General features: G+C 45.7%; 1 protein-coding gene and 4 long non-coding RNA genes across 5 annotated transcripts; 1 reads left to right on the top strand and 4 right to left on the bottom strand.

Annotated features, from left to right (window-relative positions):
* Positions 1–310: 310 nt before the first annotated feature.
* LOC138352406 (uncharacterized) lies at positions 311–1,613 on the top strand. Its single transcript, XR_011222797.1, has 2 exons — positions 311–725; positions 1,120–1,613. It is a non-coding gene; the product is annotated as an uncharacterized lncRNA (long non-coding RNA).
* A 2,155-nt stretch (positions 1,614–3,768) lies between these two features.
* On the bottom strand, positions 3,769–4,906 carry LOC138350003 (uncharacterized). Its single transcript, XR_011221973.1, has 2 exons — positions 4,588–4,906; positions 3,769–4,055 (listed from the first exon to the last, which is right to left on the bottom strand). It is a non-coding gene; the product is annotated as an uncharacterized lncRNA (long non-coding RNA).
* Positions 4,907–9,958: 5,052 nt separating this feature from the next.
* Positions 9,959–11,111, bottom strand: LOC138352400 (uncharacterized). The gene is made up of 2 exons (XR_011222796.1): positions 10,793–11,111; positions 9,959–10,260 (listed from the first exon to the last, which is right to left on the bottom strand). It is a non-coding gene; the product is annotated as an uncharacterized lncRNA (long non-coding RNA).
* A 5,041-nt stretch (positions 11,112–16,152) lies between these two features.
* Positions 16,153–17,305, bottom strand: LOC123761654 (uncharacterized). Its single transcript, XR_011222795.1, has 2 exons — positions 16,987–17,305; positions 16,153–16,454 (listed from the first exon to the last, which is right to left on the bottom strand). It is a non-coding gene; the product is annotated as an uncharacterized lncRNA (long non-coding RNA).
* Positions 17,306–22,366: 5,061 nt separating this feature from the next.
* Positions 22,367–23,469, bottom strand: LOC138352387 (transmembrane protein 40-like). The gene is made up of 2 exons (XM_069304874.1): positions 23,201–23,469; positions 22,367–22,668 (listed from the first exon to the last, which is right to left on the bottom strand). Exons 1-2 carry the CDS (start codon positions 23,244–23,246, stop codon positions 22,424–22,426), a joined length of 291 nt encoding a protein of 96 aa, XP_069160975.1. The 5' UTR covers positions 23,247–23,469; the 3' UTR covers positions 22,367–22,423.
* Between the last annotated feature and the right edge of the window lie 2,874 nt (positions 23,470–26,343).

Raw genomic sequence — 26,343 nt, 5'->3', positions numbered from 1 at the left:
GGCTGACTCCATACACAGTTTCAAGTGTAGATATGAAAGGGCCCAGTAGGCTCAGGAATCTAATGTATATCAGTTGATTGAAAATTGAGAGGCGGGCGCAACGAGCCAGAGCTCAACCCCCGGAAGCACAACTAAGTGAGTACACACACACACACACACACACACACACACACACACACACACACACACACACACACACACACACACACACACACACACACACACACACACACACACATACACACACACACACACACACACAAGAGATAAAGTATTCTCCAGTACTTGTGAACCACAGATGGTATCATCTGCGTTATCAGGTCCCACCCACTGCACCCCTTGCCTCGAAACAACGACCTTCCGTTCATTGTCACTACGCATCGTCTACTGCGCATCCCCCCAGGGTTGTGGCCAGCACCTAGGGCTATAAAACACCAGACGCGTTCGTCTATACATCATTCCAAGCCCTAAACACTGAGCGGAAAAGAACTAACATAATCCCTCCTACGTCAAATAACTTCATAACTATAATTATAGCATCGAAAATCTCCATCAAGACTTCAAGAGCAGCATCTGTCACCAAGACCAGCCAACTTACCAAGCCATCACCACACAAGCCGCCGCTAACACCAGTAATCACTTTCCTCTGAAAGTTTCCTGTGAGCAGATCCCGGTCAGGATGGTGAAGCAACGAGACGTGCTGGAGGCGCCTCACCGTTACTCAGGTGAGCCAGTTTTGTTTGTTTTGTGGATGTCACGTCGACGCTCGAACGAAAACCGGATTCAAAGCTACATTTATCCATTTGCAGATGATTGAAGACGATATATGTATATTTTATCCATCCGAGTCACAGATTACCATTTATAAACACTGATGCAATTTTCCTTATTCCTGATTAAACATTTTCACTTAATTTACAAAGTAGCGAGCAATATATTCACTGATGCTTTTTCGATCTCGAGTTCTCAATTCCTGCAGAGTGTATTTATAAGCACATTTATGTCTGAATCGATATTCCTGTGCAACAGTTTGTAAATAAAAGACCAAAGCAGTTCTTCTAGAATTGTGTTTTATTTTGACGTAAAATCAGAGTAAAACAAATATTTTTGTTTCCGCAGAATCGATGGAGGACAGACTCCGGTCACACTCAGCCAACAGTACTGCCAGTAGCAGCAGCAACAGCAGCAGCAACAGTTGCAGTAACAGTTGCAGTTACAGCCACAGCTCAGACGAGGGAGAAGGCTCGTCTCACAAGAGGAAGCATCAACAACACAAGAAGAAGACCAATAACAAGCAGATCTTGACCCCACTGAACTACCTACATATATATCGTTAACTACAACTTGCGCTAATTAAGCGGAGCTGCTGAATATCACTGTATAATGGATATGCTCTCTGGATTTATTTTTTAAGTAATCATTGTATAGTTTACCAAGCTAATGTTCCCATACGCCTGGTATACATGAGAGGTATACATGTATACCTTTCATGTGTCATACTAACATGTTTGTGTTTGTGTTGTCTGGTGTAAAGAGATTTAAATGTTGTGTTCTTATTTACATATATATATTTTGATGTACTTTTATACAAATAAATGTTACTGTTGACTTTATTCAATGTTTAAAATTTTACCTAAATGTCAGTTATGTAGTTGTGTAAAGTAATGAAGCTACGACTCTTTATTTGTGTATAATAGTCCATGAAAAAGTTAAATATTCCTTAAGCTAATTAAACGAAAATACACAAGAAAAAGCAAGTTTTAAACAACAATATTAATACAAAACTCGTCAGTAGAAATTTTTTTCCAAAAATATATATTATGAAAGGCCTTGTTCTAATTACAATAAAGATACAATTTACTAACTTCGCTAGGTCAAATTTTACTCAGAGTAGACACCATTAAGGATCACTAGGTCTATGTATGTTTGGTAAATAAGTTTTTTTTTTAATATATAATTACTTATTAATTAAATTAATTACTGTTGTCAATCGACACGTTATTTTTTGTACGAAATTCGGCTTGTTCACAAGCCGAATGAAATATGGTAGGCAAATGTTACTTAATCATATGGAAATAGTTAAATAAATGATGCATTTCATTGAAGTCGTCAACAACTTGACAAAAGAGGCTGATGGGGAAAAGATGGGGAAAGTTGAGATAATTGCAACTAGAGTTGTTGTTTTATATTCAGGAACTCGGAACAAAAGTTCCAAGTAGCACGGGCTATAGTGAGCCCGTAGTGAACTTACCTCGCACAGGAGCGGGGGAGCAACTAGATTGTTGTTGTTGTTGTTTTAGATTTATCTACTCAGAACGAAATATCCATGAAGCACGGGCTATAGTGAGCCTGTAATTGAGTTCGGTTATTCGCGAAAATCTTGTTCCTGTAATATTTGGGTAAAAGTTTTAAATGGAGGTGGGGGTTTTCTCCTCTTTCTTTTCCGCTTCTGTTTATTGCATACTGGTTTTAGTCTTGTTTTAATAACTTTATCTCGGTGGCGGATATAAATGCAGTGTTCATTAGTGTGTCCCGTTCTTCAATTGCTTTTCTAACTATTGTAGTTGCTGTGTATTTTGCATCTAATGCAGCTGCTCTTGTTGCATGAAGGTTGAGTTTGATGCACAGGGCTTCAGTTGCTTAACATTCCAGAAACTAATTTAATAGTGGCACCTCTGCACCTGTTCCACAGACATGACACTCTTTAACTATTGGATTTATTACCTCCCAGCAGCACTTGTACCCAAGTCTCAGTCTGTGTATGGCTACTCCAGTGTCTCTGGATATCTTTTTGCCAGGCTTGTAAGAGGAGTACCCAGTGGCTTGTTCGTACCACATCACAGTGGACCTTCCTTCCTCTAATTTGGCTCTATTGTGACTGAGCAACTAGACTGTTGGTGTTGTTTTAGATTTAGCTACTCATAAGGAAGTGTCCATGTAGCACGGGCTATAGTGAGCCCGTAAGAGCAACTAGAGTATATTGTTGTTTTAGATTCAGCTACTTGGAAAGTTCCAAGTTACACGGGCAATGGTGAGCCCTTGTGGATTTGTTCGTCTTGGCAAAGCTTGTGAGTGTCCACAGGAGACCTCGTGCAGCATCATTGAGTGCAGAGGTCAGCCATTACATGATGTGCTCCGGGTTAAAGACTTTGTATAACATGTTGGTCGAACACCAAGGAGTACAAGTGTGACGGGGGCTAAGGCTACAATGGAGGCAGTGGTGTTCCATTGGTAAGTTACAATGGTGGCAGTGGTGTTCCATTAGTAAGTTACAATGGTAGCAGTGGTGTTCCATTGGTACGTTTAATGGTAGCAGTTGTGTTCCATTAGTAGGTTACAATGGTAGCAACGGTGCACCATACTAACGTTAAAGCCTCCCTCCCCGCTATTGAAGTTGCTCCCGCTAATAACATATTTATAACAAGTGTGGTTTCGTTACTTTACAAAGCTACTTATCAAGTAACATGTGTAAGTTTAACTCCATAACTGACATTTGGGTACAATTATCAACAGTTATTAGTCAACATTAACCTTTATTTATAAAAAAGTGCACAATATTATATATGTATATGCAAATGATTACAAAACCTATTAAGCTTTTAAGACAAGACAACACAATTACCACTTAGCAATAGAAATATAAAAGGTATACCGCTAATTTACTTTTCATATATACAATATGTATACTACTCAGGTATACCACAGGTATACCTATGAGGGTATTCTGCGGGTCACCTACATGAGGATTGGTTGAAAGAAAATCCAGAGAGCACACCCATTATACAGTGATATTCACGAGCTCCGCTTAATTAGTACAAGTTGTAGTTAACGATATATATGTAGGTAGTTCAGTGGGGTCAAGATCTGTTTGTTGTTGGTCTTCTTCTTGTGTTGTTGATGCTTCCTCTTGTGAGACGAGCCTTCTCCCTCGTCTGAGCTGTGGCTGTAACTGCTGCTGTTACTGCTGCTGCTGTTGCTGCTGCTGCTGCTGTAACTGCTGCTGCTACTGGCAGTACTGTTGGCTGAGTGTGACCGGAGTCTGTCCTCCATCGATTCTGTGGAAACAAAAGTATTTGTTGTACTCTGATCTTACGTCAAAATAACACACAATTCTACAAGAACTGGTTTTAACTTTGGTTTATAATGTCTTGAAAAAGAATATCGATTTAGACTTATGTGTGCTTACGAACACACACACTGGGGCAACAATTGAAAATCAAGATAAAGAAAGTATTAGTGATTAGAGACTTGTCGGCTTTGTAAGAAAGATAGAGATGTTAACTCACAAATATGGAATATTACATAAATGCTATTTAATAGTAATATGTGACCCGCGTGTGTAAAATGTGCACGTATCACCTACAACCATGTGTACATGGATGCATAGTATACATGAGTGCGTCGATACACTTGCATGTATCTCTAGGCATATATGATTGATAAATGATGCGAATATCCACATAACTTACAAAACACTGCAGCTACAACCACCCTCGGCAGGCAGGACTTACGATCCGATCCTCTCTGAAGAGGGAACGATGGGATCGTAAGTCTTTGTCTAGCAAAGATGAGGACATCCTGACTCACCTGGGTAACGGTGAGGCGCCTCCAGCACGTCTCGTTGTTTCACCATCCTGACCGGGATCTGCTCACAGGAAACTTTCAGAAGAAAGTGTTTACTGGTGTTAGCGGCGGTTTGTGTGGTGATGGCTTGGTAAGTTGGCTGGTCTTGGTGACAGATGCTGCTCTTGAAGTCTTGATGGAGATTTTCAATTCTTGTAAGTCAAGTACTAAACGTTACTGGGCGTGTGAGTCTGCTGCTCGGAGTATCGGGTTAAGTATGATAGTTACACGAACGCGTCTGGTCTTTTATACCCCTTGGTGGTTAGATCATAACCCTGGAGGATGCGCAGTAGACGATGCGCAGAAACGCTTGGAGGAAGGCTGGGGTAGTAAGCAAGGTTGATAGTGGGAGGGACCTGATAACGCCCTGTGTGGCCATGACGCTGAGTAATTTGTCCCGGTGACCTTGTATTCACCTAGTTGTATTTACCTAGTTGTGCTTGCGGGGGGTTGAGCTTTGGCTCCTTGGTCCCGTCTCTCAACTGTCAGTCAACTGATGTACAGATTCCTCAGCCTACTGGGCTCTATCATATATACACTGGAAACAGTGTATGGAGTCAGCCTTCACCACATCACTGCCTTATGCATTCCATTTATTAACTACTCTGACATTGAAAAAATCTTTCTAATGTCTCTGTGGCTCATTTGGGTGCGCACTTTTCACTTGTGTCCCCTTGTTCGTGTTCCACCTATGTTAAACAGTTTGTCTTTGTCCACCCTGTCACTCCCCTGAGAATTGTAGGTGGTTCTCATATCTCCCCTTACACTTCTGTCTTCCAGGGACGGGAGGTTTAGTTCCCGTAGCCTTTCCTCGGAGCTCATACCGCTCGGTTCTGGGGCTAGTCTGATGGTATACCTCTGAATCTTCTCTAACTTTGTCTTGTGTTTAGCTGGGTATGGACTCCAGGTTGGAGCTGCATACTCCAGGATTAGTCAGACTTAAATGGTATACAAGGTCCTGAACGATTCCTTACACAATTCTGTGTGTATTCACCTAGTTGTATTCACCCAGTTGTGCTTGGGGGGTGAGGGTTGAGCTCTGGCTCTTTCGGCCGCCTCTCAAATGTCATTCAAATGATTTTTTTTCACACATCCCCAGGAAGCAGCCTGTAACAGCTGTCTAACTCCCAGGTACCTATTTACTGCTAGGTGAACAAGTGCATCAGGATGAAAGAACTCTGCCCTGAAAGATTGAACTCTGAATGTTTGTTTCCGCCATCGCCGGGGATTGATCCCGGACCCTTGGATTACGAATCCCAAGCGCTGTCCATTCAGCCACAGGTCCCCTTTGTGTGTGTGTGTACTCACGTATTTGTACTCACCTATTTGTGCTTGCGGGGGTTGAGCTTTGGCTCTTTGGTCCCGCCTCTCAACTGTCAATCAACTGGTGTACAGATTTCTGAGCCTACTGGGCTCTATCATATCTACATTTAAAACTGTGTATGGAGTCAGCCTCCACCACATCACTGCCTAATGCATTCCATCCGTCAACTACGCTGACACTGAAAAAGTTCCTTCTAACGACTCTGTGGCTCATGTGGGCACTCAGTTTCCACCTGTGTCCCCTTGTTCGCGTCCCACCAGTGTTGAATAATCCTTGTTTACCCCGGTCGATTCCCCTGAGGATTTTATAGGTTGTGATCATGTGTCCCGTTACTCTTCTGTCTTCCAGTGTCATAAGGTGCATTTCCCGCAGCCTTTCCTCATAACTGTGTGCATGTGTGTGTGTGTGTGTGTGTGTGTGTGTGTGTGTGTGTGTGTGTGTGTGTGTGTGTGTGTGTGTGTGTGTGTGTGTGTGTGTGAGGGAGCGAAAGTGATTGTTATCACCAAGATTACCGGCCAATGCTCCACGTCTTCTAGCTTACAGAGGCGAAGTTTGGGTCAAGAGTCAGAACACAGACGATGGGAAATATATTCATTCCCCCGGGATCAATTATTAGCCTAAAGCACGGCCATTTCTGACTGTGTTCGGAGTTGGGTGTGTGTGTGGGGGGGTGTGTGTGGGGGGGGGTGAGGGGTGTGGGAGGGGGATGTGTGTGTGTGGTGGGGGAAGGGGGAGGTGTTATCTAGCATTATCCCGCCTGCCATCACAAGAGCATCAAGGCAGAATGAACAGGACTGTCACACAGCAACAGTAACCAGTCGTCCAGGTGTAACCACACCGCGCCTCAGCTGGCTCTTCACTGACAGTAAACGAAGCAACGATTAAAGGAATGTACTTCTTTTTGGAATGACTTGTATGATCTGAGATATTATAGAGTGTCTGTCCGTAATGGGGAATGTACTTCTGCGGGATCATCACTCCTGGTAGTGGAACACCCTCTTTACTAGCAACAGAACACCTCTTTACCTGTCCCGGAACACCTTACAAGTAACGGAACATCTCCCAGCACAAGTGGGACGCGGGTTCGGTGCTTGGCGTCAGCTCACCTGACAGTGGGAGAGCAGTAACAACCTAAGAGACCAGCGACTACTGCAAGAGTAACAGTCCTCCACCCTCCATGTACGATGTCGTAAGTTATGTTTAACGTGCACGTGGTAAACATATGAAAACATACGTGGTAAACACAAACTCCAGCCTGACAACAGCTGCCTCCAGCCTGACAACAGCTGCCTTCAGCCTGACAACAGCTGCCTCCAGCCTGACAACAGCTGCCTCCAGCCTGACAACAGCTGCCTCCAGCCTGACAACAGCTGCCTCCAGCCTGACAACAGCTGCCTCCAGCCTGACAACAGCTGCCTCCAGCTTAACAACAGCTGCCTCCTGCCTGACAACAGCTGGGCTGACGTATCAGCTGATCAGGATACTACCGAACGCATGACGTCACAGACTCAACAGCTGATTACACACTGCAGAGAGGAGAGGTGTACTGAAGGTGCCACTCAGGGGTCGCTGACCACGAGAACTGTGCGGGGGGGGGGGGCGGCCAGGTGTGCTTGATGCCGATGGGCCGCGACGCCCCCGGGATCGATCTTGGTCAAGGGGGTGAGTGTTGGGTGTTATCTACCAGCGTCTCTGTCTCCACCTCTCACTCTTGTTGTGTAGCGTCCTGGCAACGTTACCCTCCAACACCACACCCCGTACCTCCAACACCACACCCCGTACCTCCAACACCATACCCCGTACCTCCAACACCACACCCTGTACCTCCAACACCACACCCTGTACCTCCAACACCACACCCTGTACCTCCAACACCACACCCTGTACCTCCAACACCACACCCTGTACCTCCAACACCACACCCTGTACCTCCAACACCACACCCCGTACCTCCAACACCACACCCTGTACCTCCAACACCACACCCCGTACCTCCAACACCACACCCTGTACCTCCAACACCACACCCCGTACCTCCAACACCACAACCTGTACCTCCAACACCACACCCCGTACCTCCAACACCACACCCCGTACCTCCAACACCACACCACGTACCTCCAACACCACACCCCGTACCTCCAACACCACACCCCGTACCTCCAACACCACACCCCGTACCTCCAACACCACACCCCGTACCTCCAACACCACACCCCGTACCTCCAACACCACACCCTGTACCTCCAACACCACACCCTGTACCTCGAACACCACACCCTGTACCTCCAACACCACACCCTCCCGAGAAATCACACTATTGTGATTAATATCAATGAGAAGACTTCCATATATAAATATATATATATATATATATATATATATATATATATATATATATATATATATATATATATATATATATATATATATATATATATATATATATATATATATATATATATTGATGAATGAAAGCGTGTATTGTTCATCCCTCTCCCCCATTGCACTACTACAATTCTTGAAAGCCAACTACCGACTTGGGGTCGGATACCTTAAAAGAGATTAATCCATCCAGAACCCGGTTACTGGTCCTAAGTGGCCTTAACAACATCGTAGAGCATCTTCCTTCCGCTAATTTGGCTCTGTTGCAACTGAACAACTAAATTGTTGTTGTTGTTGTTTTAGATTTAGCTACACAGAACGAAGTATCCATATAGCACGGGCTATAGTGAGCCCGTAAGAGCATCTAGAGTTTGTTGCTGTTTTAGATTCAGCTGCTCGGAACAAAGAATGTAACTTGTGAAAGAATGTACAACAATGTACCAATTCTTGTATATATATAAAAAAAAAAAAGTTCCAAGTTACACGGGCAATGGTGAGCCGTAGTGGATTTGTTCGTCTTGGCCAAGCTTGTGAGTGTCCACAGGAGACCTCGTGTAGCATCACTGAGTGCAGAGGTCAGCCATTACATGATGTGCTGCAGGTTAAAGCCTTTGTACAACTTGTTGGCCGAACACCAAGGAGTGCAAGGGTGACGGGGGCTAAGGTTACAATGGTGGCAGTGGTGTTCCATTGCTAAGTTAAAATGGTAGAGTGGTGTTCCATTAGTAAGTTACAATGGTGGCAGTGGTATTCCATTGGTAAGTTACAATGGTGGCAGTGGTGTTCCATTGGTAAGTTACAATGGTAGCAGTGGTGTTCCATTAGTAAGTTACAATGGTGGAAGGGGTGTTCCATTGGTAAGTTACAATGGTGGCAGTGGTGTTCCATTGGTAAGTTACAATGGTAGCAGTGGTGTTCCATTAGTAAGTTACAATGGTGGAAGTGGTGTTCCATTGGTAAGTTACAATGGTGGCAGTAGTGTTCCATTGGTAAGTTACAATGGTAGCAGTGGTGTTCCATCAGTAAGTTACAATGGTGGAAGTGGTGTTCCATTGGTAAGTTACAATGGTGGCAGTGGTGTTCCATTGGTAAGTTACAATGGTAGCAGTGGTGTTCCATTAGTAAGTTACAATGGTGGAAGTGGTGTTCCATTGGTAAGTTACAATCGTAGCAGTGGTGTTCCATTAGTAAGTTACAATAGAAGCAACGGTGCACTACACTAACGGTAAACCCTCCCTACCCGCTATTGAAATTGCTCCCGCTAATAACATATTTATAAAAAGTGTGGTTTCGTTACTTTACAAAGCTACGTATCAAGTAACATGTGTAAGTTTAACTCCATAACTGACATTTGGGTACAATTATCAACAGTTATTAGTCAACATTAACCTTTATTTATATAAAAGTACACAATATTATATATGTATATGTAAATTATTACAAAACCTATTAAGCTTTTAAAACAACACAACACAATTACAACTTAGCAATAGAAATATAAAAGGTATACCGCTAATTTACTTTTCATTTATACAATATGTATACTACTCAGGTATACCACAGGTATACCTGTGAGGGTATTCTGCGGGTCACCTACATGAGGATTGGTTGAAAGAAAATCCAGAGAGCACACCCATTATACAGTGATATTCACGAGCTCCGCTTAATTAGTACAAGTTGTAGTTAACGATATATATGTAGGTAGTTCAGTGGGGTCAAGATCTGTTTGTTGTTGGTCTTCTTCTTGTGTTGTTGATGCTTCCTCTTGTGAGACGAGCCTTCTCCCTCGTCTGAGCTGTGGCTGTAACTGCTGCTGTTACTGCTGCTGCTGGTGCTGCTGCTGCTGTTGCTGCTGCTGCTGCTGTAACTGCTGCTGCTACTGGCAGTACTGTTGGCTGAGTGTGACCGGAGTCTGTCCTCCATCGATTCTGTGGAAACAAAAGTATTTGTTGTACTCTGATCTTACGTCAAAATAACACACAATTCTACAAGAACTGGTTTTAACTTTGGTTTATAATGTCTTGAAAAAGAATATCGATTTAGACTTATGTGTGCTTACGAACACACACACTGGGGCAACAATTGAAAATCAAGATAAAGAAAGTATTAGTGATTAGAGACTTGTCGGCTTTGTAAGAAAGATAGAGATGTTAACTCACAAATATGGAATATTACATAAATGCTATTTAATAGTAATATGTGACCCGCGTGTGTAAAATGTGCACGTATCACCTACAACCATGTGTACATGGATGCATAGTATACATGAGTGCGTCGATACACTTGCATGTATCTCTAGGCATATATGATTGATAAATGATGCGAATATCCACATAACTTACAAAACACTGCAGCTACAACCACCCTCGGCAGGCAGGACTTACGATCCGATCCTCTCTGAAGAGGGAACGATGGGATCGTAAGTCTTTGTCTAGCAAAGATGAGGACATCCTGACTCACCTGGGTAACGGTGAGGCGCCTCCAGCACGTCTCGTTGTTTCACCATCCTGACCGGGATCTGCTCACAGGAAACTTTCAGAAGAAAGTGTTTACTGGTGTTAGCGGCGGTTTGTGTGGTGATGGCTTGGTAAGTTGGCTGGTCTTGGTGACAGATGCTGCTCTTGAAGTCTTGATGGAGATTTTCAATTCTTGTAAGTCAAGTACTAAACGTTACTGGGCGTGTGAGTCTGCTGCTCGGAGTATCGGGTTAAGTATGATAGTTACACGAACGCGTCTGGTCTTTTATACCCCTTGGTGGTTAGATCATAACCCTGGAGGATGCGCAGTAGACGATGCGCAGAAACGCTTGGAGGAAGGCTGGGGTAGTAAGCAAGGTTGATAGTGGGAGGGACCTGATAACGCCCTGTGTGGCCATGACGCTGAGTAATTTGTCCCGGTGACCTTGTATTCACCTAGTTGTATTTACCTAGTTGTGCTTGCGGGGGGTTGAGCTTTGGCTCCTTGGTCCCGTCTCTCAACTGTCAGTCAACTGATGTACAGATTCCTCAGCCTACTGGGCTCTATCATATATACACTGGAAACAGTGTATGGAGTCAGCCTTCACCACATCACTGCCTTATGCATTCCATTTATTAACTACTCTGACATTGAAAAAATCTTTCTAATGTCTCTGTGGCTCATTTGGGTGCGCACTTTTCACTTGTGTCCCCTTGTTCGTGTTCCACCTATGTTAAACAGTTTGTCTTTGTCCACCCTGTCACTCCCCTGAGAATTGTAGGTGGTTCTCATATCTCCCCTTACACTTCTGTCTTCCAGGGACGGGAGGTTTAGTTCCCGTAGCCTTTCCTCGGAGCTCATACCGCTCGGTTCTGGGGCTAGTCTGATGGTATACCTCTGAATCTTCTCTAACTTTGTCTTGTGTTTAGCTGGGTATGGACTCCAGGTTGGAGCTGCATACTCCAGGATTAGTCAGACTTAAATGGTATACAAGGTCCTGAACGATTCCTTACACAATTCTGTGTGTATTCACCTAGTTGTATTCACCCAGTTGTGCTTGGGGGGTGAGGGTTGAGCTCTGGCTCTTTCGGCCGCCTCTCAAATGTCATTCAAATGATTTTTTTTCACACATCCCCAGGAAGCAGCCTGTAACAGCTGTCTAACTCCCAGGTACCTATTTACTGCTAGGTGAACAAGTGCATCAGGATGAAAGAACTCTGCCCTGAAAGATTGAACTCTGAATGTTTGTTTCCGCCATCGCCGGGGATTGATCCCGGACCCTTGGATTACGAATCCCAAGCGCTGTCCATTCAGCCACAGGTCCCCTTTGTGTGTGTGTGTACTCACGTATTTGTACTCACCTATTTGTGCTTGCGGGGGTTGAGCTTTGGCTCTTTGGTCCCGCCTCTCAACTGTCAATCAACTGGTGTACAGATTTCTGAGCCTACTGGGCTCTATCATATCTACATTTAAAACTGTGTATGGAGTCAGCCTCCACCACATCACTGCCTAATGCATTCCATCCGTCAACTACGCTGACACTGAAAAAGTTCCTTCTAACGACTCTGTGGCTCATGTGGGCACTCAGTTTCCACCTGTGTCCCCTTGTTCGCGTCCCACCAGTGTTGAATAATCCTTGTTTACCCCGGTCGATTCCCCTGAGGATTTTATAGGTTGTGATCATGTGTCCCGTTACTCTTCTGTCTTCCAGTGTCATAAGGTGCATTTCCCGCAGCCTTTCCTCATAACTGTGTGCATGTGTGTGTGTGTGTGTGTGTGTGTGTGTGTGTGTGTGTGTGTGTGTGTGTGTGTGTGTGTGTGTGTGTGTGTGTGTGTGTGTGTGTGTGTGTGTGTGTGAGGGAGTGAAAGTGATTGTTATCACCAAGATTACCGGCCAATGCTCCACGTCTTCTAGCTTACAGAGGCGAAGTTTGGGTCAAGAGTCAGAACACAGACGATGGGAAATATATTCATTCCCCCGGGATCAATTATTAGCCTAAAGCACGGCCATTTCTGACTGTGTTCGGAGTTGGGTGTGTGTGTGGGGGGGTGTGTGTGGGGGGGGGGGAGGGGTGTGGGAGGGGGATGTGTGTGTGTGGTGGGGGAAGGGGGAGGTGTTATCTAGCATTATCCCGCCTGCCATCACAAGAGCATCAAGGCAGAATGAACAGGACTGTCACACAGCAACAGTAACCAGTCGTCCAGGTGTAACCACACCGCGCCTCAGCTGGCTCTTCACTGACAGTAAACGAAGCAACGATTAAAGGAATGTACTTCTTTTTGGAATGACTTGTATGATCTGAGATATTATAGAGTGTCTGTCCGTAATGGGGAATGTACTTCTGCGGGATCATCACTCCTGGTAGTGGAACACCCTCTTTACTAGCAACAGAACACCTCTTTACCTGTCCCGGAACACCTAACAAGTAACGGAACATCTCCCAGCACAAGTGGGACGCGGGTTCGGTGCTTGGCGTCAGCTCACCTGACAGTGGGAGAGCAGTAACAACCTAAGAGACCAGCGACTACTGCAAGAGTAACAGTCCTCCACCCTCCATGTACGATGTCGTAAGTTATGTTTAACGTGCACGTGGTAAACATATGAAAACATACGTGGTAAACACAAACTCCAGCCTGACAACAGCTGCCTCAAGCCTGACAACAGCTGCCTTCAGCCTGACAACAGCTGCCTCCAGCCTGACAACAGCTGCCTCCAGCCTGACAACAGCTGCCTCCAGCCTGACAACAGCTGCCTCCAGCCTGACAACAGCTGCCTCCAGCCTGACAACAGCTGCCTCCAGCTTAACAACAGCTGCCTCCTGCCTGACAACAGCTGGGCTGACGTATCAGCTGATCAGGATACTACCGAACGCATGATGTCACAGACTCAACAGCTGATTACACACTGCAGAGAGGAGAGGTGTACTGAAGGTGCCACTCAGGGGTCGCTGACCACGAGAACTGTGCGGGGGGGGGGGGGGGGCGGCCAGGTGTGCTTGATGCCGATGGGCCGCGACGCCCCCGGGATCGATCTTGGTCAAGGGGGTGAGTGTTGGGTGTTATCTACCAGCGTCTCTGTCTCCACCTCTCACTCTTGTTGTGTAGCGTCCTGGCAACGTTACCCTCCAACACCACACCCCGTACCTCCAACACCACACCCCGTACCTCCAACACCATACCCCGTACCTCCAACACCACACCCTGTACCTCCAACACCACACCCTGTACCTCCAACACCACACCCTGTACCTCCAACACCACACCCTGTACCTCCAACACCACACCCTGTACCTCCAACACCACACCCTGTACCTCCAACACCACACCCCGTACCTCCAACACCACACCCTGTACCTCCAACACCACACCCCGTACCTCCAACACCACAACCTGTACCTCCAACACCACACCCCGTACCTCCAACACCACACCCCGTACCTCCAACACCACACCACGTACCTCCAACACCACACCCCGTACCTCCAACACCACACCCCGTACCTCCAACACCACACCCCGTACCTCCAACACCACACCCCGTACCTCCAACACCACACCCCGTACCTCCAACACCACACCCCGTACCTCCAACACCACACCCCGTACCTCCAACACCACACCCTGTACCTCCAACACCACACCCTGTACCTCGAACACCACACCCTGTACCTCCAACACCACACCCTCCCGAGAAATCACACTATTGTGATTAATATCAATGAGAAGACTTCCATATATAAATATATATATATATATATATATATATATATATATATATATATATATATATATATATATATATATATATATATATATTGATGAATGAAAGCGTGTATTGTTCATCCCTCTCCCCCATTGCACTACTACAATTCTTGAAAGCCAACTACCGACTTGGGGTCGGATACCTTAAAAGAGATTAATCCATCCAGAACCCGGTTACTGGTCCTAAGTGGCCTTAACAACATCGTAGAGCATCTTCCTTCCGCTAATTTGGCTCTGTTGCAACTGAACAACTAAATTGTTGTTGTTGTTGTTTTAGATTTAGCTACACAGAACGAAGTATCCATATAGCACGGGCTATAGTGAGCCCGTAAGAGCATCTAGAGTTTGTTGCTGTTTTAGATTCAGCTGCTCGGAACAAAGAATGTAACTTGTGAAAGAATGTACAACAATGTACCAATTCTTGTATATATATAAAAAAAAAAAAAGTTCCAAGTTACACGGGCAATGGTGAGCCGTAGTGGATTTGTTCGTCTTGGCCAAGCTTGTGAGTGTCCACAGGAGACCTCGTGTAGCATCACTGAGTGCAGAGGTCAGCCATTACATGATGTGCTGCAGGTTAAAGCCTTTGTACAACTTGTTGGCCGAACACCAAGGAGTGCAAGGGTGACGGGGGCTAAGGTTACAATGGTGGCAGTGGTGTTCCATTGCTAAGTTAAAATGGTAGAGTGGTGTTCCATTAGTAAGTTACAATGGTGGCAGTGGTATTCCATTGGTAAGTTACAATGGTGGCAGTGGTGTTCCATTGGTAAGTTACAATGGTAGCAGTGGTGTTCCATTAGTAAGTTACAATGGTGGAAGGGGTGTTCCATTGGTAAGTTACAATGGTGGCAGTGGTGTTCCATTGGTAAGTTACAATGGTAGCAGTGGTGTTCCATTAGTAAGTTACAATGGTGGAAGTGGTGTTCCATTGGTAAGTTACAATGGTGGCAGTAGTGTTCCATTGGTAAGTTACAATGGTAGCAGTGGTGTTCCATCAGTAAGTTACAATGGTGGAAGTGGTGTTCCATTGGTAAGTTACAATGGTGGCAGTGGTGTTCCATTGGTAAGTTACAATGGTAGCAGTGGTGTTCCATTAGTAAGTTACAATGGTGGAAGTGGTGTTCCATTGGTAAGTTACAATCGTAGCAGTGGTGTTCCATTAGTAAGTTACAATAGAAGCAACGGTGCACTACACTAACGGTAAACCCTCCCTACCCGCTATTGAAATTGCTCCCGCTAATAACATATTTATAAAAAGTGTGGTTTCGTTACTTTACAAAGCTACGTATCAAGTAACATGTGTAAGTTTAACTCCATAACTGACATTTGGGTACAATTATCAACAGTTATTAGTCAACATTAACCTTTATTTATATAAAAGTACACAATATTATATATGTATATGTAAATTATTACAAAACCTATTAAGCTTTTAAAACAACACAACACAATTACAACTTAGCAATAGAAATATAAAAGGTATACCGCTAATTTACTTTTCATTTATACAATATGTATACTACTCAGGTATACCACAGGTATACCTGTGAGGGTATTCTGCGGGTCACCTACATGAGGATTGGTTGAAAGAAAATCCAGAGAGCACACCCATTATACAGTGATATTCACGAGCTCCGCTTAATTAGTACAAGTTGTAGTTAACGATATATATGTAGGTAGTTCAGTGGGGTCAAGATCTGTTTGTTGTTGGTCTTCTTCTTGTGTTGTTGATGCTTCCTCTTGTGAGACGAGCCTTCTCCCTCGTCTGAGCTGTGGCTGTAACTGCTGCTGTTACTGCTGCTGCTGGTGCTGCTGCTGCTGTTGCTGCTGCTGCTGCTGTAACTGCTGCTGCTACTGGCAGTACTGTTGGCTGAGTGTGACCGGAGTCTGTCCTCCATCGATTCTGTGGAAACAAAAGTATTTGTTGTACTCTGATCTTACGTCAAAATAACACACAATTCTACAAGAACTGGTTTTAACTTTGGTTTATAATGTCTTGAAAAAGAATATCGATTTAGACTTATGTGTGCTTACGAACACACACACTGGGGCAACAATTGAAAATCAAGATAAAGAAAGTATTAGTGATTAGAGACTTGTTGGATTTGTAAGAAAGATAGAGATGTTAACTCACAAATATGGAATATTACATAAATGCTATTTAATAGTAATATGTGACCCGCGTGTGTAAAATGTGCACGTATCACCTACAACCATGTGTACATGGATGCATAGTATACATGAGTGCGTCGATACACTTGCATGTATCTCTAGGCATATATGATTGATAAATGATGCGAATATCCACATAACTTACAAAACACTGCAGCTACAACCACCCTCGGCAGGCAGGACTTACGATCCGATCCTCTCTGAAGAGGGAACGATGGGATCGTAAGTCTTTGTCTAGCAAAGATGAGGACATCCTGACTCACCTGGGTAACGGTGAGGCGCCTCCAGCACGTCTCGTTGTTTCACCATCCTGACCGGGATCTGCTCACAGGAAACTTTCAGAAGAAAGTGTTTACTGGTGTTAGCGGCGGTTTGTGTGGTGATGGCTTGGTAAGTTGGCTGGTCTTGGTGACAGATGCTGCTCTTGAAGTCTTGATGGAGATTTTCAATTCTTGTAAGTCAAGTACTAAACGTTACTGGGCGTGTGAGTCTGCTGCTCGGAGTATCGGGTTAAGTATGATAGTTACACGAACGCGTCTGGTCTTTTATACCCCTTGGTGGTTAGATCATAACCCTGGAGGATGCGCAGTAGACGATGCGCAGAAACGCTTGGAGGAAGGCTGGGGTAGTAAGCAAGGTTGATAGTGGGAGGGACCTGATAACGCCCTGTGTGGCCATGACGCTGAGTAATTTGTCCCGGTGACCTTGTATTCACCTAGTTGTATTTACCTAGTTGTGCTTGCGGGGGGTTGAGCTTTGGCTCCTTGGTCCCGTCTCTCAACTGTCAGTCAACTGATGTACAGATTCCTCAGCCTACTGGGCTCTATCATATATACACTGGAAACAGTGTATGGAGTCAGCCTTCACCACATCACTGCCTTATGCATTCCATTTATTAACTACTCTGACATTGAAAAAATCTTTCTAATGTCTCTGTGGCTCATTTGGGTGCGCACTTTTCACTTGTGTCCCCTTGTTCGTGTTCCACCTATGTTAAACAGTTTGTCTTTGTCCACCCTGTCACTCCCCTGAGAATTGTAGGTGGTTCTCATATCTCCCCTTACACTTCTGTCTTCCAGGGACGGGAGGTTTAGTTCCCGTAGCCTTTCCTCGGAGCTCATACCGCTCGGTTCTGGGGCTAGTCTGATGGTATACCTCTGAATCTTCTCTAACTTTGTCTTGTGTTTAGCTGGGTATGGACTCCAGGTTGGAGCTGCATACTCCAGGATTAGTCAGACTTAAATGGTATACAAGGTCCTGAACGATTCCTTACACAATTCTGTGTGTATTCACCTAGTTGTATTCACCCAGTTGTGCTTGGGGGGTGAGGGTTGAGCTCTGGCTCTTTCGGCCGCCTCTCAAATGTCATTCAAATGATTTTTTTTCACACATCCCCAGGAAGCAGCCTGTAACAGCTGTCTAACTCCCAGGTACCTATTTACTGCTAGGTGAACAAGTGCATCAGGATGAAAGAACTCTGCCCTGAAAGATTGAACTCTGAATGTTTGTTTCCGCCATCGCCGGGGATTGATCCCGGACCCTTGGATTACGAATCCCAAGCGCTGTCCATTCAGCCACAGGTCCCCTTTGTGTGTGTGTGTACTCACGTATTTGTACTCACCTATTTGTGCTTGCGGGGGTTGAGCTTTGGCTCTTTGGTCCCGCCTCTCAACTGTCAATCAACTGGTGTACAGATTTCTGAGCCTACTGGGCTCTATCATATCTACATTTAAAACTGTGTATGGAGTCAGCCTCCACCACATCACTGCCTAATGCATTCCATCCGTCAACTACGCTGACACTGAAAAAGTTCCTTCTAACGACTCTGTGGCTCATGTGGGCACTCAGTTTCCACCTGTGTCCCCTTGTTCGCGTCCCACCAGTGTTGAATAATCCTTGTTTACCCCGGTCGATTCCCCTGAGGATTTTATAGGTTGTGATCATGTGTCCCGTTACTCTTCTGTCTTCCAGTGTCATAAGGTGCATTTCCCGCAGCCTTTCCTCATAACTGTGTGCATGTGTGTGTGTGTGTGTGTGTGTGTGTGTGTGTGTGTGTGTGTGTGTGTGTGTGTGTGTGTGTGTGTGTGTGTGTGTGTGTGTGTGTGTGTGTGTGTGTGAGGGAGTGAAAGTGATTGTTATCACCAAGATTACCGGCCAATGCTCCACGTCTTCTAGCTTACAGAGGCGAAGTTTGGGTCAAGAGTCAGAACACAGACGATGGGAAATATATTCATTCCCCCGGGATCAATTATTAGCCTAAAGCACGGCCATTTCTGACTGTGTTCGGAGTTGGGTGTGTGTGTGGGGGGGTGTGTGTGGGGGGGGGGGGAGGGGTGTGGGAGGGGGATGTGTGTGTGTGGTGGGGGAAGGGGGAGGTGTTATCTAGCATTATCCCGCCTGCCATCACAAGAGCATCAAGGCAGAATGAACAGGACTGTCACACAGCAACAGTAACCAGTCGTCCAGGTGTAACCACACCGCGCCTCAGCTGGCTCTTCACTGACAGTAAACGAAGCAACGATTAAAGGAATGTACTTCTTTTTGGAATGACTTGTATGATCTGAGATATTATAGAGTGTCTGTCCGTAATGGGGAATGTACTTCTGCGGGATCATCACTCCTGGTAGTGGAACACCCTCTTTACTAGCAACAGAACACCTCTTTACCTGTCCCGGAACACCTTACAAGTAACGGAACATCTCCCAGCACAAGTGGGACGCGGGTTCGGTGCTTGGCGTCAGCTCACCTGACAGTGGGAGAGCAGTAACAACCTAAGAGACCAGCGACTACTGCAAGAGTAACAGTCCTCCACCCTCCATGTACGATGTCGTAAGTTATGTTTAACGTGCACGTGGTAAACATATGAAAACATACGTGGTAAACACAAACTCCAGCCTGACAACAGCTGCCTCAAGCCTGACAACAGCTGCCTTCAGCCTGACAACAGCTGCCTCCAGCCTGACAACAGCTGCCTCCAGCCTGACAACAGCTGCCTCCAGCCTGACAACAGCTGCCTCCAGCCTGACAACAGCTGCCTCCAGCCTGACAACAGCTGCCTCCAGCTTAACAACAGCTGCCTCCTGCCTGACAACAGCTGGGCTGACGTATCAGCTGATCAGGATACTACCGAACGCATGACGTCACAGACTCAACAGCTGATTACACACTGCAGAGAGGAGAGGTGTACTGAAGGTGCCACTCAGGGGTCGCTGACCACGAGAACTGTGCGGGGGGGGGGGGGCGGCCAGGTGTGCTTGATGCCGATGGGCCGCGACGCCCCCGGGATCGATCTTGGTCAAGGGGGTGAGTGTTGGGTGTTATCTACCAGCGTCTCTGTCTCCACCTCTCACTCTTGTTGTGTAGCGTCCTGGCAACGTTACCCTCCAACACCACACCCCGTACCTCCAACACCACACCCCGTACCTCCAACACCATACCCCGTACCTCCAACACCACACCCTGTACCTCCAACACCACACCCTGTACCTCCAACACCACACCCTGTACCTCCAACACCACACCCTGTACCTCCAACACCACACCCTGTACCTCCAACACCACACCCTGTACCTCCAACACCACACCCCGTACCTCCAACACCACACCCTGTACCTCCAACACCACACCCCGTACCTCCAACACCACAACCTGTACCTCCAACACCACACCCCGTACCTCCAACACCACACCCCGTACCTCCAACACCACACCACGTACCTCCAACACCACACCCCGTACCTCCAACACCACACCCCGTACCTCCAACACCACACCCCGTACCTCCAACACCACACCCCGTACCTCCAACACCACACCCCGTACCTCCAACACCACACCCCGTACCTCCAACACCACACCCCGTACCTCCAACACCACACCCTGTACCTCCAACACCACACCCTGTACCTCGAACACCACACCCTGTACCTCCAACACCACACCCTCCCGAGAAATCACACTATTGTGATTAATATCAATGAGAAGACTTCCATATATAAATATATATATATATATATATATATATATATATATATATATATATATATATATATATATATATATATATATATATATATATATATATATATATATATATTGATGAATGAAAGCGTGTATTGTTCATCCCTCTCCCCCATTGCACTACTACAATTCTTGAAAGCCAACTACCGACTTGGGGTCGGATACCTTAAAAGAGATTAATCCATCCAGAACCCGGTTACTGGTCCTAAGTGGCCTTAACAACATCGTAGAGCATCTTCCTTCCGCTAATTTGGCTCTGTTGCAACTGAACAACTAAATTGTTGTTGTTGTTGTTTTAGATTTAGCTACACAGAACGAAGTATCCATATAGCACGGGCTATAGTGAGCCCGTAAGAGCATCTAGAGTTTGTTGCTGTTTTAGATTCAGCTGCTCGGAACAAAGAATGTAACTTGTGAAAGAATGTACAACAATGTACCAATTCTTGTATATATATAAAAAAAAAAAAAGTTCCAAGTTACACGGGCAATGGTGAGCCGTAGTGGATTTGTTCGTCTTGGCCAAGCTTGTGAGTGTCCACAGGAGACCTCGTGTAGCATCACTGAGTGCAGAGGTCAGCCATTACATGATGTGCTGCAGGTTAAAGCCTTTGTACAACTTGTTGGCCGAACACCAAGGAGTGCAAGGGTGACGGGGGCTAAGGTTACAATGGTGGCAGTGGTGTTCCATTGCTAAGTTAAAATGGTAGAGTGGTGTTCCATTAGTAAGTTACAATGGTGGCAGTGGTATTCCATTGGTAAGTTACAATGGTGGCAGTGGTGTTCCATTGGTAAGTTACAATGGTAGCAGTGGTGTTCCATTAGTAAGTTACAATGGTGGAAGGGGTGTTCCATTGGTAAGTTACAATGGTGGCAGTGGTGTTCCATTGGTAAGTTACAATGGTAGCAGTGGTGTTCCATTAGTAAGTTACAATGGTGGAAGTGGTGTTCCATTGGTAAGTTACAATGGTGGCAGTAGTGTTCCATTGGTAAGTTACAATGGTAGCAGTGGTGTTCCATCAGTAAGTTACAATGGTGGAAGTGGTGTTCCATTGGTAAGTTACAATGGTGGCAGTGGTGTTCCATTGGTAAGTTACAATGGTAGCAGTGGTGTTCCATTAGTAAGTTACAATGGTGGAAGTGGTGTTCCATTGGTAAGTTACAATCGTAGCAGTGGTGTTCCATTAGTAAGTTACAATAGAAGCAACGGTGCACTACACTAACGGTAAACCCTCCCTACCCGCTATTGAAATTGCTCCCGCTAATAACATATTTATAAAAAGTGTGGTTTCGTTACTTTACAAAGCTACGTATCAAGTAACATGTGTAAGTTTAACTCCATAACTGACATTTGGGTACAATTATCAACAGTTATTAGTCAACATTAACCTTTATTTATATAAAAGTACACAATATTATATATGTATATGTAAATTATTACAAAACCTATTAAGCTTTTAAAACAACACAACACAATTACAACTTAGCAATAGAAATATAAAAGGTATACCGCTAATTTACTTTTCATTTATACAATATGTATACTACTCAGGTATACCACAGGTATACCTGTGAGGGTATTCTGCGGGTCACCTACATGAGGATTGGTTGAAAGAAAATCCAGAGAGCACACCCATTATACAGTGATATTCACGAGCTCCGCTTAATTAGTACAAGTTGTAGTTAACGATATATATGTAGGTAGTTCAGTGGGGTCAAGATCTGTTTGTTGTTGGTCTTCTTCTTGTGTTGTTGATGCTTCCTCTTGTGAGACGAGCCTTCTCCCTCGTCTGAGCTGTGGCTGTAACTGCTGCTGTTACTGCTGCTGCTGTTGCTGCTGCTGCAGTTGCTGCTGCTGCTGCTGTAACTGCTGCTGCTACTGGCAGTACTGTTGGCTGAGTGTGACCGGAGTCTGTCCTCCATCGATTCTGTGGAAACAAAAGTATTTGTTGTACTCTGATCTTACGTCAAAATAACACACAATTCTACAAGAACTGGTTTTAACTTTGGTTTATAATGTCTTGAAAAAGAATATCGATTTAGACTTATGTGTGCTTACGAACACACACACTGGGGCAACAATTGAAAATCAAGATAAAGAAAGTATTAGTGATTAGAGACTTGTCGGCTTTGTAAGAAAGATAGAGATGTTAACTCACAAATATGGAATATTACATAAATGCTATTTAATAGTAATATGTGACCCGCGTGTGTAAAATGTGCACGTATCACCTACAACCATGTGTACATGGATGCATAGTATACATGAGTGCGTCGATACACTTGCATGTATCTCTAGGCATATATGATTGATAAATGATGCGAATATCCACATAACTTACAAAACACTGCAGCTACAACCACCCTCGGCAGGCAGGACTTACGATCCGATCCTCTCTGAAGAGGGAACGATGGGATCGTAAGTCTTTGTCTAGCAAAGATGAGGACATCCTGACTCACCTGGGTAACGGTGAGGCGCCTCCAGCACGTCTCGTTGTTTCACCATCCTGACCGGGATCTGCTCACAGGAAACTTTCAGAAGAAAGTGTTTACTGGTGTTAGCGGCGGTTTGTGTGGTGATGGCTTGGTAAGTTGGCTGGTCTTGGTGACAGATGCTGCTCTTGAAGTCTTGATGGAGATTTTCAATTCTTGTAAGTCAAGTACTAAACGTTACTGGGCGTGTGAGTCTGCTGCTCGGAGTATCGGGTTAAGTATGATAGTTACACGAACGCGTCTGGTCTTTTATACCCCTTGGTGGTTAGATCATAACCCTGGAGGATGCGCAGTAGACGATGCGCAGAAACGCTTGGAGGAAGGCTGGGGTAGTAAGCAAGGTTGATAGTGGGAGGGACCTGATAACGCCCTGTGTGGCCATGACGCTGAGTAATTTGTCCCGGTGACCTTGTATTCACCTAGTTGTATTTACCTAGTTGTGCTTGCGGGGGGTTGAGCTTTGGCTCCTTGGTCCCGTCTCTCAACTGTCAGTCAACTGATGTACAGATTCCTCAGCCTACTGGGCTCTATCATATATACACTGGAAACAGTGTATGGAGTCAGCCTTCACCACATCACTGCCTTATGCATTCCATTTATTAACTACTCTGACATTGAAAAAATCTTTCTAATGTCTCTGTGGCTCATTTGGGTGCGCACTTTTCACTTGTGTCCCCTTGTTCGTGTTCCACCTATGTTAAACAGTTTGTCTTTGTCCACCCTGTCACTCCCCTGAGAATTGTAGGTGGTTCTCATATCTCCCCTTACACTTCTGTCTTCCAGGGACGGGAGGTTTAGTTCCCGTAGCCTTTCCTCGGAGCTCATACCGCTCGGTTCTGGGGCTAGTCTGATGGTATACCTCTGAATCTTCTCTAACTTTGTCTTGTGTTTAGCTGGGTATGGACTCCAGGTTGGAGCTGCATACTCCAGGATTAGTCAGACTTAAATGGTATACAAGGTCCTGAACGATTCCTTACACAATTCTGTGTGTATTCACCTAGTTGTATTCACCCAGTTGTGCTTGGGGGGTGAGGGTTGAGCTCTGGCTCTTTCGGCCGCCTCTCAAATGTCATTCAAATGATTTTTTTTCACACATCCCCAGGAAGCAGCCTGTAACAGCTGTCTAACTCCCAGGTACCTATTTACTGCTAGGTGAACAAGTGCATCAGGATGAAAGAACTCTGCCCTGAAAGATTGAACTCTGAATGTTTGTTTCCGCCATCGCCGGGGATTGATCCCGGACCCTTGGATTACGAATCCCAAGCGCTGTCCATTCAGCCACAGGTCCCCTTTGTGTGTGTGTGTACTCACGTATTTGTACTCACCTATTTGTGCTTGCGGGGGTTGAGCTTTGGCTCTTTGGTCCCGCCTCTCAACTGTCAATCAACTGGTGTACAGATTTCTGAGCCTACTGGGCTCTATCATATCTACATTTAAAACTGTGTATGGAGTCAGCCTCCACCACATCACTGCCTAATGCATTCCATCCGTCAACTACGCTGACACTGAAAAAGTTCCTTCTAACGACTCTGTGGCTCATGTGGGCACTCAGTTTCCACCTGTGTCCCCTTGTTCGCGTCCCACCAGTGTTGAATAATCCTTGTTTACCCCGGTCGATTCCCCTGAGGATTTTATAGGTTGTGATCATGTGTCCCGTTACTCTTCTGTCTTCCAGTGTCATAAGGTGCATTTCCCGCAGCCTTTCCTCATAACTGTGTGCATGTGTGTGTGTGTGTGTGTGTGTGTGTGTGTGTGTGTGTGTGTGTGTGTGTGTGTGTGTGTGTGTGTGTGTGTGTGTGTGTGTGTGTGTGAGGGAGTGAAAGTGATTGTTATCACCAAGATTACCGGCCAATGCTCCACGTCTTCTAGCTTACAGAGGCGAAGTTTGGGTCAAGAGTCAGAACACAGACGATGGGAAATATATTCATTCCCCCGGGATCAATTATTAGCCTAAAGCACGGCCATTTCTGACTGTGTTCGGAGTTGGGTGTGTGTGTGGGGGGGTGTGTGTGGGGGGGGGGAGGGGTGTGGGAGGGGGATGTGTGTGTGTGGTGGGGGAAGGGGGAGGTGTTATCTAGCATTATCCCGCCTGCCATCACAAGAGCATCAAGGCAGAATGAACAGGACTGTCACACAGCAACAGTAACCAGTCGTCCAGGTGTAACCACACCGCGCCTCAGCTGGCTCTTCACTGACAGTAAACGAAGCAACGATTAAAGGAATGTACTTCTTTTTGGAATGACTTGTATGATCTGAGATATTATAGAGTGTCTGTCCGTAATGGGGAATGTACTTCTGCGGGATCATCACTCCTGGTAGTGGAACACCCTCTTTACTAGCAACAGAACACCTCTTTACCTGTCCCGGAACACCTTACAAGTAACGGAACATCTCCCAGCACAAGTGGGACGCGGGTTCGGTGCTTGGCGTCAGCTCACCTGACAGTGGGAGAGCAGTAACAACCTAAGAGACCAGCGACTACTGCAAGAGTAACAGTCCTCCACCCTCCATGTACGATGTCGTAAGTTATGTTTAACGTGCACGTGGTAAACATATGAAAACATACGTGGTAAACACAAACTCCAGCCTGACAACAGCTGCCTCCAGCCTGACAACAGCTGCCTTCAGCCTGACAACAGCTGCCTCCAGCCTGACAACAGCTGCCTCCAGCCTGACAACAGCTGCCTCCAGCCTGACAACAGCTGCCTCCAGCCTGACAACAGCTGCCTCCAGCCTGACAACAGCTGCCTCCAGCTTAACAACAGCTGCCTCCTGCCTGACAACAGCTGGGCTGACGTATCAGCTGATCAGGATACTACCGAACGCATGACGTCACAGACTCAACAGCTGATTACACACTGCAGAGAGGAGAGGTGTACTGAAGGTGCCACTCAGGGGTCGCTGACCACGAGAACTGTGCGGGGGGGGGGGGGGCGGCCAGGTGTGCTTGATGCCGATGGGCCGCGACGCCCCCGGGATCGATCTTGGTCAAGGGGGTGAGTGTTGGGTGTTATCTACCAGCGTCTCTGTCTCCACCTCTCACTCTTGTTGTGTAGCGTCCTGGCAACGTTACCCTCCAACACCACACCCCGTACCTCCAACACCACACC

The sequence above is a fragment of the Procambarus clarkii genome, chromosome 5, assembly GCF_040958095.1.
Source record: "Procambarus clarkii isolate CNS0578487 chromosome 5, FALCON_Pclarkii_2.0, whole genome shotgun sequence".
Taxonomy (NCBI): Eukaryota; Metazoa; Arthropoda; class Malacostraca; order Decapoda; family Cambaridae; genus Procambarus; species Procambarus clarkii.
This window is presented reverse-complemented; position numbering and strand designations above follow the sequence as displayed.